This window comes from Neolamprologus multifasciatus, chromosome 19 (genome assembly GCF_963576455.1).
Source record: "Neolamprologus multifasciatus chromosome 19, fNeoMul1.2, whole genome shotgun sequence".
NCBI lineage: Eukaryota > Metazoa > Chordata > Actinopteri > Cichliformes > Cichlidae > Neolamprologus > Neolamprologus multifasciatus.
The window spans coordinates 3,909,554-3,923,924 of NC_140457.1; the positions used below are offsets into that span (position 1 = coordinate 3,909,554).

The 14,371-nt window shown below is 41.0% G+C and overlaps 1 protein-coding gene across 2 annotated transcripts; it reads left to right on the forward strand.

Moving 5' to 3' along the window:
* The first annotated feature begins 45 nt into the window (after positions 1-45).
* Positions 46-5,608, forward strand: sdsl (serine dehydratase-like). 2 transcript variants are annotated; one of them, XM_085143110.1, is made up of 9 exons: positions 46-131; positions 2,059-2,212; positions 2,290-2,326; positions 2,415-2,554; positions 2,643-2,731; positions 2,818-3,051; positions 3,138-3,268; positions 4,651-4,737; positions 4,873-5,608. In XM_085143110.1, the coding sequence occupies exons 2-9, from the start codon at positions 2,066-2,068 to the stop codon at positions 4,974-4,976; spliced, it is 969 nt and encodes a 322-aa protein (XP_084999236.1). In that variant the 5' UTR covers positions 46-131; positions 2,059-2,065; the 3' UTR covers positions 4,977-5,608. The 2 variants fall into 2 exon arrangements, with proteins under 2 accessions (XP_084999236.1, XP_084999235.1); XM_085143109.1 differs by lacking the exon at positions 46-131 and adding an exon at positions 744-952.
* Positions 5,609-14,371: the final 8,763 nt, after the last annotated feature.

A 14,371-nucleotide genomic window follows, 5' to 3' on the forward strand; every position in this document is an offset into this window, starting at 1 on the left:
GAATAGTTACAGGCAGACACACGTGAGCTTACATAAATACAAGCCTCAAATAATAAACCGTGGACTTTAGATGGGAATTAAAGTTCAAAGGTCATTCAGGAGAGCCAGCATCGACAGAAAACTCTTCACTCGTAAGTTTTTTCCAGATTAAAATCCTAAATTCAATCACTGTGGCGTTTGTTATGTAATTTAACTCTAATGCAGGAACTGAACTACAGAAAACTGTCAGCTTTATTTTGTAATTTCAAAATAAAAACACTTGGCAAACCGATCTGTGGGGAAATTTCAAAATCAGTTGAGTTAGCTGGGCAGTTTTCCAGTTTAGTTCTTATTGTTAAACTGTTCACTTCAGTTCGTTTTATTAGTTGGAGTTTAGATTGTATTCACTGTAAAATGGATGTTGTTTGATGAGTAAAGGACTGTACAAAATTACAAAACACTACTAACACACATACTCATGTAAAAACCCAGTTTACATGCCTACCAAAGCTGGCTCAGAGTTGGTGTGCTGACATAGTTGGCGAAACTGACGAATTGTTAAGACACTTTTTAGATAATTATGTTATTTAGTTTTGTTATCCTGTAATTTTATTTGACTAAAATGCTTTTTTTTTTACACTTAGTTTAAGTTTATTTTAGGCAAACGTAATATAATAATAATAATAATAATAATAATAATAATAATAATAATAATAATAATAATAATAATAATAATATAATCGTGTTTCCAGTAGTAAATTCACTTTAGTTTCTACAGTCATTGGTTTTAATCAAACACTTATTTTGAAGCAGTGACCGGAAGTCGTCTTGTTACTATTGGATGCTTTTCCGGTACAATGTGCTACATTCTTATGTAGCGTAGCATCTGGTGAAACTGTAATACATTTTCCAAAAGTAAACAGTTAATTAATTTTTGTTGCGGGGCTCATTCACGAAGACATTTTAACCGAACGTAAGTCAGAGGTTTATATAATGGTTTGTATTTGATATCCCAAATTACAACGTAGCATTTCGGACGCTTTATGTTATTATTGCTTTGTTGTGTTAATAAAGTTCCGCTGGCAGACAGGTTTTTCTGCCACAGAGGCGAGAAGATTCAGACTTTAAGTGTATTTTTCCCAAATATTTATATCAACAATTACAATTTCTTTTCTTTCCCAAAGTGAACTGTATGTCAAACCTATTCTCTTAGCAACAAAAAGCTATTATCTGTTTTTCTTTTTTAAATACTTCTGTTTGGTTTTGACCCTTACCGGTTTTTAAATTTGTATTATTTTATTTATTTATTAATTATGAAATAGATGGGTTCTGGGAATACTGTGAGATGGAGGCAGGTGATCCGCTGTGGCGACCCCTAAAGAGAGCTGCTGAAGATTAAAGTGAAGAATATAAATACCTGATTTTCCACTTTAGACATTTTATTTTATTATTGAAAGCAACACTGCCCATGCTTGGTACATAATTCAAACGGTGATAGTAGTTAATATTAAAAACGAACCCATTTACACTGTATTTACACAGGCAATAGACCGGGCACTTCAAGAGAAATACTAAAGAATCCACACATTGGGGTGTTTTTATGTCCTCTGGCACGTTTGGTATCAGTGGAAAATGTGAGATTAGGTTTCGAAGGAAGCCAATTTATCAGGAAAGAAGCAGAAACTGAAGGTGGCAACAACAATGGAAGGAAGGAAGGAAGTGAAGGATGGTGGTTTTACAGATTTCGGTGGAAAGTGGGAGAAATGATTTGTCTCATGGTTACTAATAAAATATGATGCACAGTTGATTTTAAATCAGATCAGAAGATTAAAGTGAAATTACATGTGAAAGACAGTCTACCAATGAAAAATGACTCAAGAGTTCAGTGTCTTAAATTAACACAAATTGTGCAGAGGCAGCTTCTTTGTTTCTTCTCTTTCTTCAGCACTGCAATCTGAGAGCTGGTGATAGTTATGCTCTGACTACCAATAAACCTAACAGAAGATGAACAACTTTTCCACTGTACCACCCACTTGCACTCTGTGGAGTTTTTACTGCTTCTCTTTCATTGACATCTAGGTGAACCATGGCAGAGGTTTTCCACCTGAAGACACCGCTGCTGGAGAGCATCAACATGTCCAAGAGGGCGGGAACCACTGTCTATCTAAAAATGGAGAATGCACAGCCCTCTGGTTCCTTCAAGATCCGCGGCATCGGGCACCTCTGCCAGCAGGTGGGAATCTTTACAGCCCCCCTCACGCGTGCTCCCTTCCTTCAGATCCACAGTGACTGTTTAATGTGTCGTTGCAGCTCGCCAGACACTCCAAAGGAGTAGTCTGCTCTTCAGGTGACTCTGTCCTGTTAAACATCATATTCTCATTACAATGCAGTGTCATTAGTGTGTTTCTTTAGTATTGAAGGTGGTGTTTTTTCAGGTGGTAATGCAGGTATGGCTGCAGCATATGCAGCCCAAAAAATGGGCGTGCCAGCCACCATCATAGTTCCCTCCTCCACTCCTCCATTGGTGGTCCAGAGACTCCATGATCAGGGTGCTACTGTCAGAATTGCAGGCAAGGTGAAGCTCACTGATATGATGGTTTAAAATCCAGAATTTAGATTTTATTTTATTTTTTTAAAGAAGACTAAGACTCTTATCTTTGCAGGTTTGGGATGATGCCAACACGGAGGCTCTCAAACTGGCAGAAACCGAAGGGCTTACTTATGTTCCTCCATTCGATCACCCCTTGCTATGGTAGAAAACCTCCTCATTAAAGCACAGAGCACTTTAAAACGACTCACTTTCCAACTGTACCTGTGTCCACACACTCACCCATACAGGGAAGGCCACGCCAGTATGATTGCAGAGGTCACTGCCTCTTTGGGTTCCAGCGTGAAGCCCGGAGCTGTGGTGGTGTCTGTGGGCGGAGGGGGCCTCCTGTGTGGGGTCATCCAGGGCCTCAAGGATGTGGGCTGGACAGACGTGCCCATCGTCGCGATGGAAACAGTGGGGGCACACTGTTTCAATGCTGCAATTAAAGCGGGGAAGTTGGTTACTTTAGATGACATCACCAGGTTTGACCTTAAAGGAGTTTAAAAGTTTTTTGCAGTCAAGTGTTTCGAACGTCCCCTCATCCATCAAACCTACTGCCTCTCCACAGCGAGGCTAAATGTCTCGGAGCGAAGACGGCCTGTAAACAAGCCTTCGACTACAGCCAGAGCAACGAGCTGACAATCATCTCTGAGCTGGTGACCGACCAGCAGGCTCTGCACGCTATCCAAACATTCCTGGGTGAGTGTTTTTTCCTCTGAATTTGCCTTTAAGCTTGGTGATGAGTGTCAGTTAATGAATCTTTTTTCATATTGCATCACATTTATTCTCACCGATTGCTATTAAGTCAGTGTCCAAATCAGCATGGTAGACTTTTGTTTCTATCCTGTGCGTCCTAATACCTCCAGTTTCCACGGTTACTTTGATAATAAGGAGTATAAAGAAGGGTTTTTGCAGAAAATTAGAATGAGGTTTTACTCTGTAAAAGACTTCCTGTACATAAATGCTTTTGTTTTCTTTCCCTGTACAATGTTTTTCTTCACTTCGAGCTGCTGGACAAGCATGTCTTTATGCCCCAGAATGAATGAAATTAACTGCAAACCATACAGGCCTGTGGAAGCCATTTTCTGCCCTCTTGTGGGCAGAGAAAGTCTAATGATTAATGATAGAGCTACAGCCAGTAATTTATTAGCACATTTATTCAAGCACTATACTTGTTGGTACTTATTATTAACTTATACTAAACAACATCAGTTGTAGCTAATTTATCTAATACAACAAAACATATACTAATCTTATATAGCACAACACTTTGTGAAATATTAGACTAGGGCTGCTTTGCACTATAAACTTAAATATGTAACTAAAGAACACAGATCTGTGCAGCAGTACTTGTAATTCTTCCCTCGCACATTAATCTTCTCATATTTATCTGGCAGCCTCCAGTGCAGCCTGTCCTCTGTGGTTTGCAGTAAAATGCTGCCCAAATCTTCCTCATAAAATGATGCAGTGTCACAAAAGCCCCTAAACATGCTAATTTATCATTTTATAACAGAACAAACACTTCTCCATTGAGACTTTAGAAACATTTTGCTGTCGGTTTATTTGAACTTCATATCTGTATGAAGTCAGGAGCCCTACCCAGCCACTCAGAGGACAGTTTAGGCTTTAAAGGGTAGCAACACTTTCTGTTCTTCCTGGAGATCCTGAGGTATTCCCAGACCAGATGAGATGTATCGTCTCTCTAGCTGTTTCTGGGTCTACTCCAGGATCTCCTCCCAGTTGGGTGTGACTGGAAACCTGCAAAGAGAGGAACTAGGGAGGCATCCTAACCAGAGGCCGGAGCCACCTTCACTGGCTTCTACAGAGGAAATGTGAATTGTACAAAGCGGGTCCACTTTAAGTTGGTTTTTGGATGATTCACGCATGCAAAGAATTCAGGTGAAGGGTCTGAATGCCTCTACCTTCAGTAACTATGGCAACAATGTTCACACCATGACAAAACGTTTTCATCAGTAACTTTTAAGCCTGCTGCTTTGTGGCTTTGCTGAAAATGTTTGAAAAATTATGCACAACTAAGTGGAAATTGCACCGGAGTTAATGTGATGGCATGCCGGTTGCAGATGAGGAACGCGTGCTGGTGGAGATGGCGTGTGGAGCAGCGCTGGCAGCTGTCTACAGCGGTGTCATAGTCAGATTACAAAATGAAGGTAAATCTTCACCTTCCTTCTGTTTTCTTCATACTGAAGCAGCTGATGAGTACTTCAGTCCATCAGGCTGAGACGGTTGAGACCTTCTCAGTTCAGAGAAACGACTACATCAGTTACTGCTTCTCCTCATTTTAGGTCGTCTGCCAGCTCTCATGGGCCCTCTGCTGATGATTGTGTGCGGTGGCTCCACCATCAACATGGAGCAACTGACCAACCTGAAGCACAAACTGCAGAGTTAAACCTTTGTATGCGTGCAGGTGTGTGTGTGTGGGCAGGGTGTGTATAATGATGAAAAAACTTCAGTGAATGGTGAGTGGAAGGAAAAATAAAGAAATGTGCAGTTTTACTGTAAATTTAAAAGCAAAAGTCTCTTTTTATCTAATTTAAAAGAAAGTTTATAATATTTTAGCGTGATTATATGTTAAGTAACTGAGCTAAATCTATAAATTATTAAGTGTTTTCATTTAAATGTCATTTTGAGTAATTATTGCTTAGCATGCAGTTACACAGTTTTGTCACATGGTGGTGTCACAGCTCTCTAATCAAAAGTGCCTCACAGTTAGAAACACTTCAGACAAGTCTTAGCATCTTCTTTTCCATTTTGTTTGTCAGAAAGCCCGCAGTAAGTCTCAGTGAAGTGTGACACTGTGTTTACCCACATGTGTGTTGACAACATAATGAGTATTGGTTGGCCACTCTCGTAGCAAGAAACGGCACTGATAGTATCTCTGCTCTGATCCGTGTGGTGTTCGGCATGAAAGGAGAGAGCATCAAATACGGGCAGTTTTGACTACATGCAATGAAAAAAACTGTATAAAACCCAGAGCAAAGCGACGAGATAAAAATAAAGTGTTTGCCATGCGTAACTGAATTCGTGGGTCATTCATTGAAATATCCATCACTGCCTTGTCCCCCCAGAATCAGCTGATAATGACACTACACTGCACTGAGGTGTCACAGTGTAGCAAAGTGCTATGTTAAACAGAAGTGCCAAAATAGCAGTAAATTGCAAAGAGAGGCCTGGAAATTTTTCATATTATGAATTAGGGATGCAACGATACCAATTTTTTCAAACCGATACGATACCGATAGTTGGATCTGAGTACTTGCCGATACAGAGTACAAAAACCGATACTTCTACCACACACACACACACTGCTTGTCTTTACCTCTTCAGAAAGTTTTGGCACCATTATCGCAATTTCATATCGCAGCTCGAGTATGCTGAGAAGACGGTGCAATCCTCTGTTTTCCACAACCGGCATTGGCTGGTCATCCAGAGCGATAAAATGAGTCAGAGCCTCTTATTTAAACTGCCCGTGGATTTTCTCTTGACATTTTTCATCGCTTTTCCAAAACCTGAGTTAAAGTTGGCTGTTCCACACTGCTGACATTTTGTGTAGCCTAGCTACAGCAGCCTCCAGTTTCTCTTTTTTATCTGGAGCCGCCAGTCTCACTCGTCTAACCCTGTGCCTGTTTAGCGCAGGATGTCCCCCTAGTGGCCAATCTAAAAAACTACAACAGAAATGACAAGCCACCCTCTGATTAATGAAATAAGTTGGTATCGGTTCATGGTATCGATTAACTTTTACGAGTATGAGTACACACACATTTTACAGTATCGGCCCCGATACCCGATACCAGTATCGGTATCGGTGCATCCCTATTATGAATAAATACTAGTCGTGTGCAATGCTGCATATTTTGGTATCGATACAATAGCGATGCTGACTTGGTATCGATACAATCAATATTTGGATCGATCTGCCCACCACTAATAAATACCCATCCATCCATATTCTTCTGCTTATCCAGGTCAAGGTAGTGGTTGAGCTTGTGATAGGGTGAGGGTAGGGGACACCTCAGAGAGGTCACCCGTCTTTCACAGGCCTCACAACTCGCACTGTAAGGCCACAGTCAGTTGGTGCATTCAAACCCTCACTTGCTGTGAGGTGGTGGTGCTAACCACCAAACCAGCTTACTGCTAAGCTTCATTGCTTCCTCTGATGTGCATTTCCAGCACTCCCCCATGCATTTTGGGATACTCTGCTGATTTTTCATGCACATGTTACTGCACATGAAAAATCTGCTGGTCAGATTGTTTTTGCGATCGGATTGGTTTAACTCCTACCTCTAACCCTGACAGCTGGGATCAGGTCCAGCCTGTCACAATACTGAAGTAGACACGCAGTAAAAGAAGATATTAGATATTTTAAAGGGCAGGATTTACTATATTTTAGTAAATATAGTATTTTGAAGTCATTTTTGAAGTTAAGGTGGGGTTGCAGGGTGGTTAAACCCATGCAACCCCCCCCCCCCCCCCCCCCATATTATTTCCTGGGCTCTTGCTTAGATTTGCTTTAAGTCAAAACAACAGACTTTTGCTTCTGGATTGTTTCATGTCACATTAAAATTAGCAGTCAGGTCACTTTGTGTTGTGTGTAGGCGGCTATTACTATGGAAACAGCTCCTCGCTGCTCTGTGCAGAGTTCATTTTAACAACTTGTAGATAGCGTTTGCCTTCTCAGCTCTCAGACAGTTGCATAAGATATCAGGTTCTTCACAAAGAGCACTGGCAGATAATGGACGTGATGCGAACACTTGCATAATCCAGTGTATTTCTCTGCATTGTCTGTTCAGAAGCAGCCCGAGCGACAAAAGATTGAATTTTAAAATAAGAACAGCTCCACGTGTAATCTCGTGGAGGTGAAAATGGGAGTTTTTTGTGATGATAAAATGATATTTATGATAAAGGTGCATGTTGCGGCGTGTGTTCTGGTTCAATCTGCATTTCAAACAGCCTTTGAGGCATTTGTTATAGTTTTATAATGAAAATATTAGATGGTTTCCTTTGCTGAATAACCGGCAATATTAATAAAGACTTATGCAATTTGAATAGCTGCATAGACAGAAGAAAAGCCTGGAAAATGAAAAGGCTGTGGCATTGTATTAATGAAAGGTCTGTTTGCTACAGGCCAGCAAAACTGCTCCTTTTACAGAGATGATCATGCTTGATGACAATCAGTTAATCAAGTGCATTTGGTGACCAGCACCTGCCTGCTGCTTATCTTATTAATTCCCTTAGAAGAAGTAAGCATGTACTTCATTTTTTTAAAGCATGACTGAATAACAGTTCTAACAGTAAAACACCCCAATGTCCACAGTGTAAAAGAACACAAACAAACGTTGGTGCTCTGGAGGGTGGTGGTGCGACGGGTGTATCTGTTTTGTGAAAATTGACTGGCAAAAACTGCATTTTGGGTAACCATTCAAACATTGAACATTCAAATCAAATCAAATCACTTTTATTGTCACATCACATGTGCAGGTACACTGGTACAGTACATGCGAGTGAAATTCTTGTGTGCGAGCTTCACAAGCAGCAGAGTTGTGCGAAAATACAATAACATAAAACAAGCAAAATATAAGAATGGCTAAATCTGAGACTAATAAACATATGTACAATATGTAATAGTATATGCATCACTGGATGTGTATACTAAATATGTTTTTCTACGTGTGTGTGTGTGTGTATACATATTTTACAAATTAAATAGAGTAAAATTAAAAAGAGTAAAATAAAATATATAAAAATATACAGAGGTTGGCAGTTGGACATGTGCAAAACAGTGGCATTAATGTACAGTCTGGAGTGCATAACGTTGAAGTTCCAGTAGTGGAGGTGAGGTGTCTATGAAGTGTTCAGCAGTCTGATGGCCTGGTGGAAAAAGCTGTCTCTCAGTCTGCTGCATTCAAAGGTCATATCATCCTGTGGGTTAGATGGCTGCTCAAAACAAGCTACAGCTGGAGCTCGGTCCCAGATCGCAGCTCTCACGCATGGATAAAGACCCTCAAAGCAGGGTGGGTGCAGGACCAAAAGTGCTCATTGCCCTTTTTACTCAAAATTGTGCAACACATCAAAAAACTAATCAGCACAGTGTTTTTATTATTGAATATGAAATAGTGAAAATCGTCTTCCTGTTATGCTCCTCTGAACAACACTCTGCTTGGTTTTTAAGGACATCTGTTGCTGAAAATTTTAAAGAGGTTGAAATCTGCCATCACGTCGTCCCTATCGGATCTAATTCAGTAACAAAGGAGCAAATATAAAAGCCGGTTATCTCAGGATTAGCTCAGACAACATTAATGTACATGCTTCTCATTCAGCTGCAGTCTCTGGTTGAAAGCAGAAACCAGTTTATTCCAGCAGTAACCCTGAGCAGTCTGGTTAGACTAGGTAAATCCCAGGAGCGCAGTCGACACTTCGCACTTCAAGGTCACACATGGTGCGGACATGATTGTGTTGTAAACGCTGCTCACTGTGACACAACGGCCTCACGGTCCATTCAGACGACCGGGAGAAACCGGTACGTGTCGCCTCACCTGCTCACCTGCTCTGTTAACGGCTGAACAATTTTCCGCTCTGTTCCCACATGATTAAAGATTCTTGGTCTGCATCATCCATCTACCTGACCTGGAGCTGTGCTCCCACCTCTGGCGGATGTGATCTGGGAAGCGGACTGACAGAGGAGCTAATGGTCGCAGCAGCCCATTTCTATGACAACAGAAAGCTTTGATGAGCCCAGCAGAGGGCATTTGAACAGAGCTGCGGCTATAAATAGAACAAGTAAACAAGTACGAGGAGAGGAGGTGGCGAGAGTGATGCATGTCTGTTTATGTGTTATGCACAGCTCTACATATGTACATGTAATTTGCACATATTTATTTATGCGATTAATCCATTTATCCTGTCCATGAATCCCCTCCATTTTTCCCCTGTCAAACCCACCTTATGAACACAGTTTCCCACATGTGAACAAAGTGAGTGTAGAAGTATTCTTAGAGTATATACTCACCTCAGCAAAGGATGCGGTTAGAGGTGACTTCACAATTTCTCACTGGGATGAAGCTGTTTTGTAGCATTCAGATAAATGAAATAATAAAAATAAAAGAGACAAAATATATTTCTAATTGCAGCTGAATACACAAAGAAAGGAAGCTTGACATTTTGTCTACTAATTAACGATTTCTGTATGGGCTCTCTTACTTTACAAAGGTCTTGCAGCCTGTTTGTCACGTACCGCATGTGGTAGTGTAAAGGTCACAGTGAGTGGTCAGTCCTGCTGGGCTGAGCCGGCCAGTGATCAACATTTTCCCCCCCTTTTGTTTTCCCATTGTTGAATGTACCCTACATGCACAGGCTCACTGTAATTGATGTTCACGTCAAAGAGCGCGGTGTCCTGCGAACACGCTGCTTTTAACTCGTGCCACACGGCGTGAGGCATCGCTCCTTTTTTTACTGAAACACTGTGTTTCTAAAATTAGTAAGAGGAGCAGAATGAGGATGCAGAGACGGCATGTTATTGATGCCTCGATTTGGGAATGTTTGCTCGTGTTTTTTGACAGGGAATCACAAGGTAGAGCCGAGCAGCTGCTGCATGTATCCAAGGCAACCTGATGACGGCATAGGAGCATATACTGAATCTTAATATGAAGCTTGATGAGTTGAGGATTTCATCATGGCAACAGGTTCCTATTAAAATACTTGTTATTCAACAGCTGCTCGGTTTCATGGCTTCAGGAAAACTCAGATACTCAGTGTTGGGAAGGTTACTTTTAAAATGTATTCCATTACAGATTACAGAATACATGCCCCAAAATGTATTCTGTAACGTATTCCGTTACGTTACTCAATGAGAGTAACGTATTCTGAATACTTTGGATTACTTAATATATTATCATGCTGTTTACAACTACATGAATGTACTATTGCTGTGATTTATTACTGTTACTGAAGGTCCGCGGCTCCGAACCGTAGTAAAGGGACCTCTGGCTAATACGGTGGGTTCTGTGTCGGCTCGTAGCCGAAAACTAGCTTTACTTTGTTGTCTGGGTCAACTTTGCTAGCAGAGACAGAGAGAGGCATTGAAAGGCTGCTCCAACGGAACTTATTGTTTTTGGAGGAAAACACGAACACGGTGTACAGTCGAGTCTTAATAGCTTACTTACAACTGGGCTCGTCAGGCTCTCTTCTTGGCTGCAGTGGTTATTATTATATTTACATGCTTCCAGCTCCCGTTTTTGCTCGATGACAGCTCGTACTTTTCCTTTTTCTCCCTCCCTCACTCACAGACACATAACGTGTATGGCAGTCCATTCTCCCTGCAGCACGGACTACACTGCCTATGATGCTACATTCTTTAGAGCTATACCTGTAGCATTCTGCCTATTAGCTTAGCACGACAACAACAAAAAGGCCTCTCTCACCCAGGAAACACACAGAGAGAGAGCATCACCCTGTAACCATGGCAACCGTAACGCTGCCGCCTGGAACAACAGAACGTAGCTGTCAAACAAAACCCAAACAGTCCTGACCCGCCACAATATGAAACAGGGAAGTACCGCCGTGTAATCCATTTATTTCAACAAAGTAACTGTATTCTAAATACCACCTTTTTAAACGGTAACTGTAACGGAATACAGTTACTCATATTTTGTATTTTAAATACGTAACGGCGGTACATGTATTCCGTTACTCCCCAACACTGCAGATACTTTTTATAGTTGTCCTATCATCCTATACTTTTATACAGGATGATCTTAACTACAGTTTAATTTGGATAAAAATGAATGAAGGTTGGTTGAGCTTCATCAGTAAACGGGGCGACTGAAGCCACACAGTGAGCTCAGGTTAGATCAGATACTGTGGCCACTTTATTAGCTACATGTTGTTTGTAAAAGGTTGGATCTCGTCTGTCGTCAGAGCCGCCTTAAGTCTTCATGGCATAGATTGAACCCTCCTCTGGGATTTCGGTACATATTGACATGACAGCATCACACAGTTGCCCCAGATTTCTCAGCTGCACGTTCACAATGCAAATTGGATCTGGTGTCTGTGAAGGCCGTTTCAGTAGAGTTAACATCAGTCTGAGATGATCTGAGTTTCAAGTGGCATGGTGTGTTAAGAAGGTGATGAGTACACTGTGGTCATAAAGGGATGGACATGGGGAGTAACAATGCTAGGGTAGGCTTTAAACAATTATCGACTGGTACTCAGAGAAGAAAATATCTAACACACAACCACAACAGCTTGAACTGTTTTTGATGAGCTCGCGTACTGGAGCCTCATTTTCCTTTTCTTAGCTGACAGGAAGGACACCCAGTGTGGTATTCTCCTTCTGTATTCAGAGAAGCTCTTCTGCACGCCTTATTTATAGCAAGTGTTTATTTCACTTACTGTTGCCTTCCTATCAGCTCGAGGTAGCCTGACCCTCCTCTGGACCTCCGACTTCAACGTGTCATTTCCTTCCAAAGAACTGCTGCTTGCTGGGTATTTTCTCCTTTCCAAACCATTTTCTGTAAACTCCAGAGATTATTTTTGGGGAAAATCCCAGCAGGTCAACAGGTTCTGAAAAACTCAGACCAGCCAATATGTCACCAACCTCCATGAAACATTCAAAGTCACTTACATCACATTTCTTCCCCACTGTAATGCCCAGTAGTGCTTTAGCAGCTTGTTTTGATCATGTCTACATGCATAAACGCACTGAGTTGCTGCCATTTCATTGGATAATTAGATGTTTGTGCTAATGAGCCGTTCAACAGATATATCTAATAAAGTAGTCAGTGAGTTTAAAGTCTTCGGACCAGCTGTAGGTCACAACAAGCTTAAATTAGTTTGGTAACACCATTAACGATGCTCTAAAAAGCCCCAAGGGGGATGCCTTGGTTTTGGAGCCTGCCTCAAGTGGTCATTAGAGGAACTGCAGTTTTTGCAACTTCTGGATTTCAATTTTCAGCTCCAGAGGTTGTTGTTTATACGTAGAAGCTGTTTAAAGCAGGGTATTTGTGGCTTGTAGGATTGTAGTATAATAGAAAATTACAGTATACCCACCACACCCTGGGCAGCAGTGGTTTTCATTTCAATAATGCATGCTGTATGAATATTTTATCTCAGTGCTGTATTTAATACCTGACCTTCAAGATTCACACCGCAGGGAGGCGATGACTTCACACTACACTACACTGTGTAATTGTTGGTAAATCCAGAACAGTTCAGGTGTTCTGATATCTCCTGGAAACTCAAAAGTGCTTTTGAAGTACGCTAACAGAAATGATCAGCTTGCATAAAAACACTGGAAATAACTTATTGCTCTGCGACTGCTGTACCATCAGTGATGATACTGATACCTGCCACTCAGGTGAGGGATGTCAGTGGGCTGTGTGTTGAAAGAAGCTCATTCTTTGTATCTGAAGAGCTAAGACAAACACTTCGTGTCAGTGTCAGTCTGTTCTTAGGAACCAGAGCCCTCCTGCTTTATTTTTCAACCGTCAGCAATCGGTGATTAACATCTGAGGTGGTGGGTGAAGCAGCACTGAGTCATGATAAGCACTGCTGTACTGAAAAATCAATTTACCTGCAGCTGTATCAGAAAAAACAACACCTAAATATTTAAAATGCAGAATACTAATATCCATTCTTTACACTTTACATAAAATTTAAGTAAGTGGCATGAGATAATTAGCAGCTGTCAAACCAGTTTAGAGGTAGATTACAATCATCTACAGTTACCACTTACTGACCTGTGAGCCACACCATTCAGCAGGTGGAGCCTGATCCACAAATAATCAGTCTTCAGGCTAATCACTTCAGGGGCTGAACTATTCAAAATACTTCCTACCTAAACTATCTAAACTAATCTGTGCTTCCTTCCTTCCACATGCCTCCATCAGCATCAGCTGAACATCTAGTGGCAAGAAATCAGATCTCAGCAGAGAAATGCTAAATGAACATAATCTTTAATCTGTGCTTCCAATTATACAATTACATTTATAAATGACTAAAATGAAAATCTGTGACATGTTTTACTGAGTTAATGAAGAGGCCCTTAATTACACACTTCTACAGTTTGGGAGCTAAAAAAAACATGCTGCAGCTTTTCAAAGCAAAATTACTGTTCAAGCTTGTTTGAGTCAGGATTTCAGCTCTCAACAGATCAGGGTCTCCTGTGCTTTTCATGCCGACATGTTTTCATTGGGTGACAGTTCAGGACTCCAGGCAGACGAGTATAGTATAGTATAGTCCCTCGATACAGAGGAATGTGTGCAGAATGGAGAAATAAGCAATAGCACTGTCTGCAGTATCGCAGCATATTCTGTGCCATATGCAATTACCTTATACACATGCTGACTTTTTGATGTGCAGTGACAATAAAATATGAATAATTATCATTAAGGTCCAGTTGAATTATTTGATTGGACCAAAGGGCAGGCTTTTGAATATCCATCTTTTGTCTTTGGACTGCGGAGCTTTAAACAGACATTCAAAGCTGCTTTTCAGTTTTGTCTCTGCATAGTTTTCTCTGGATTTCCTGAATCTTTCACATATTTTAGGGTCAAAAGTACCAAATTGTCTTAAATGTATGACAGGGCCTGATAATTCAGGAAGAAGGATATGAAGTTAAATTCTGGACTAAACAGGACTGCAGTTCTGTTTATAACCATGTGCCAGTGCAGTATTTCAGAGTGAACCGCCCTCCTGTCTTTCAGCGCTACCAATTAAGTTTTCCATTGCACTGAATGCACTGACGATACTGTTACCCAAGCATTGTGCTAATAATGGCTCATTTATTGT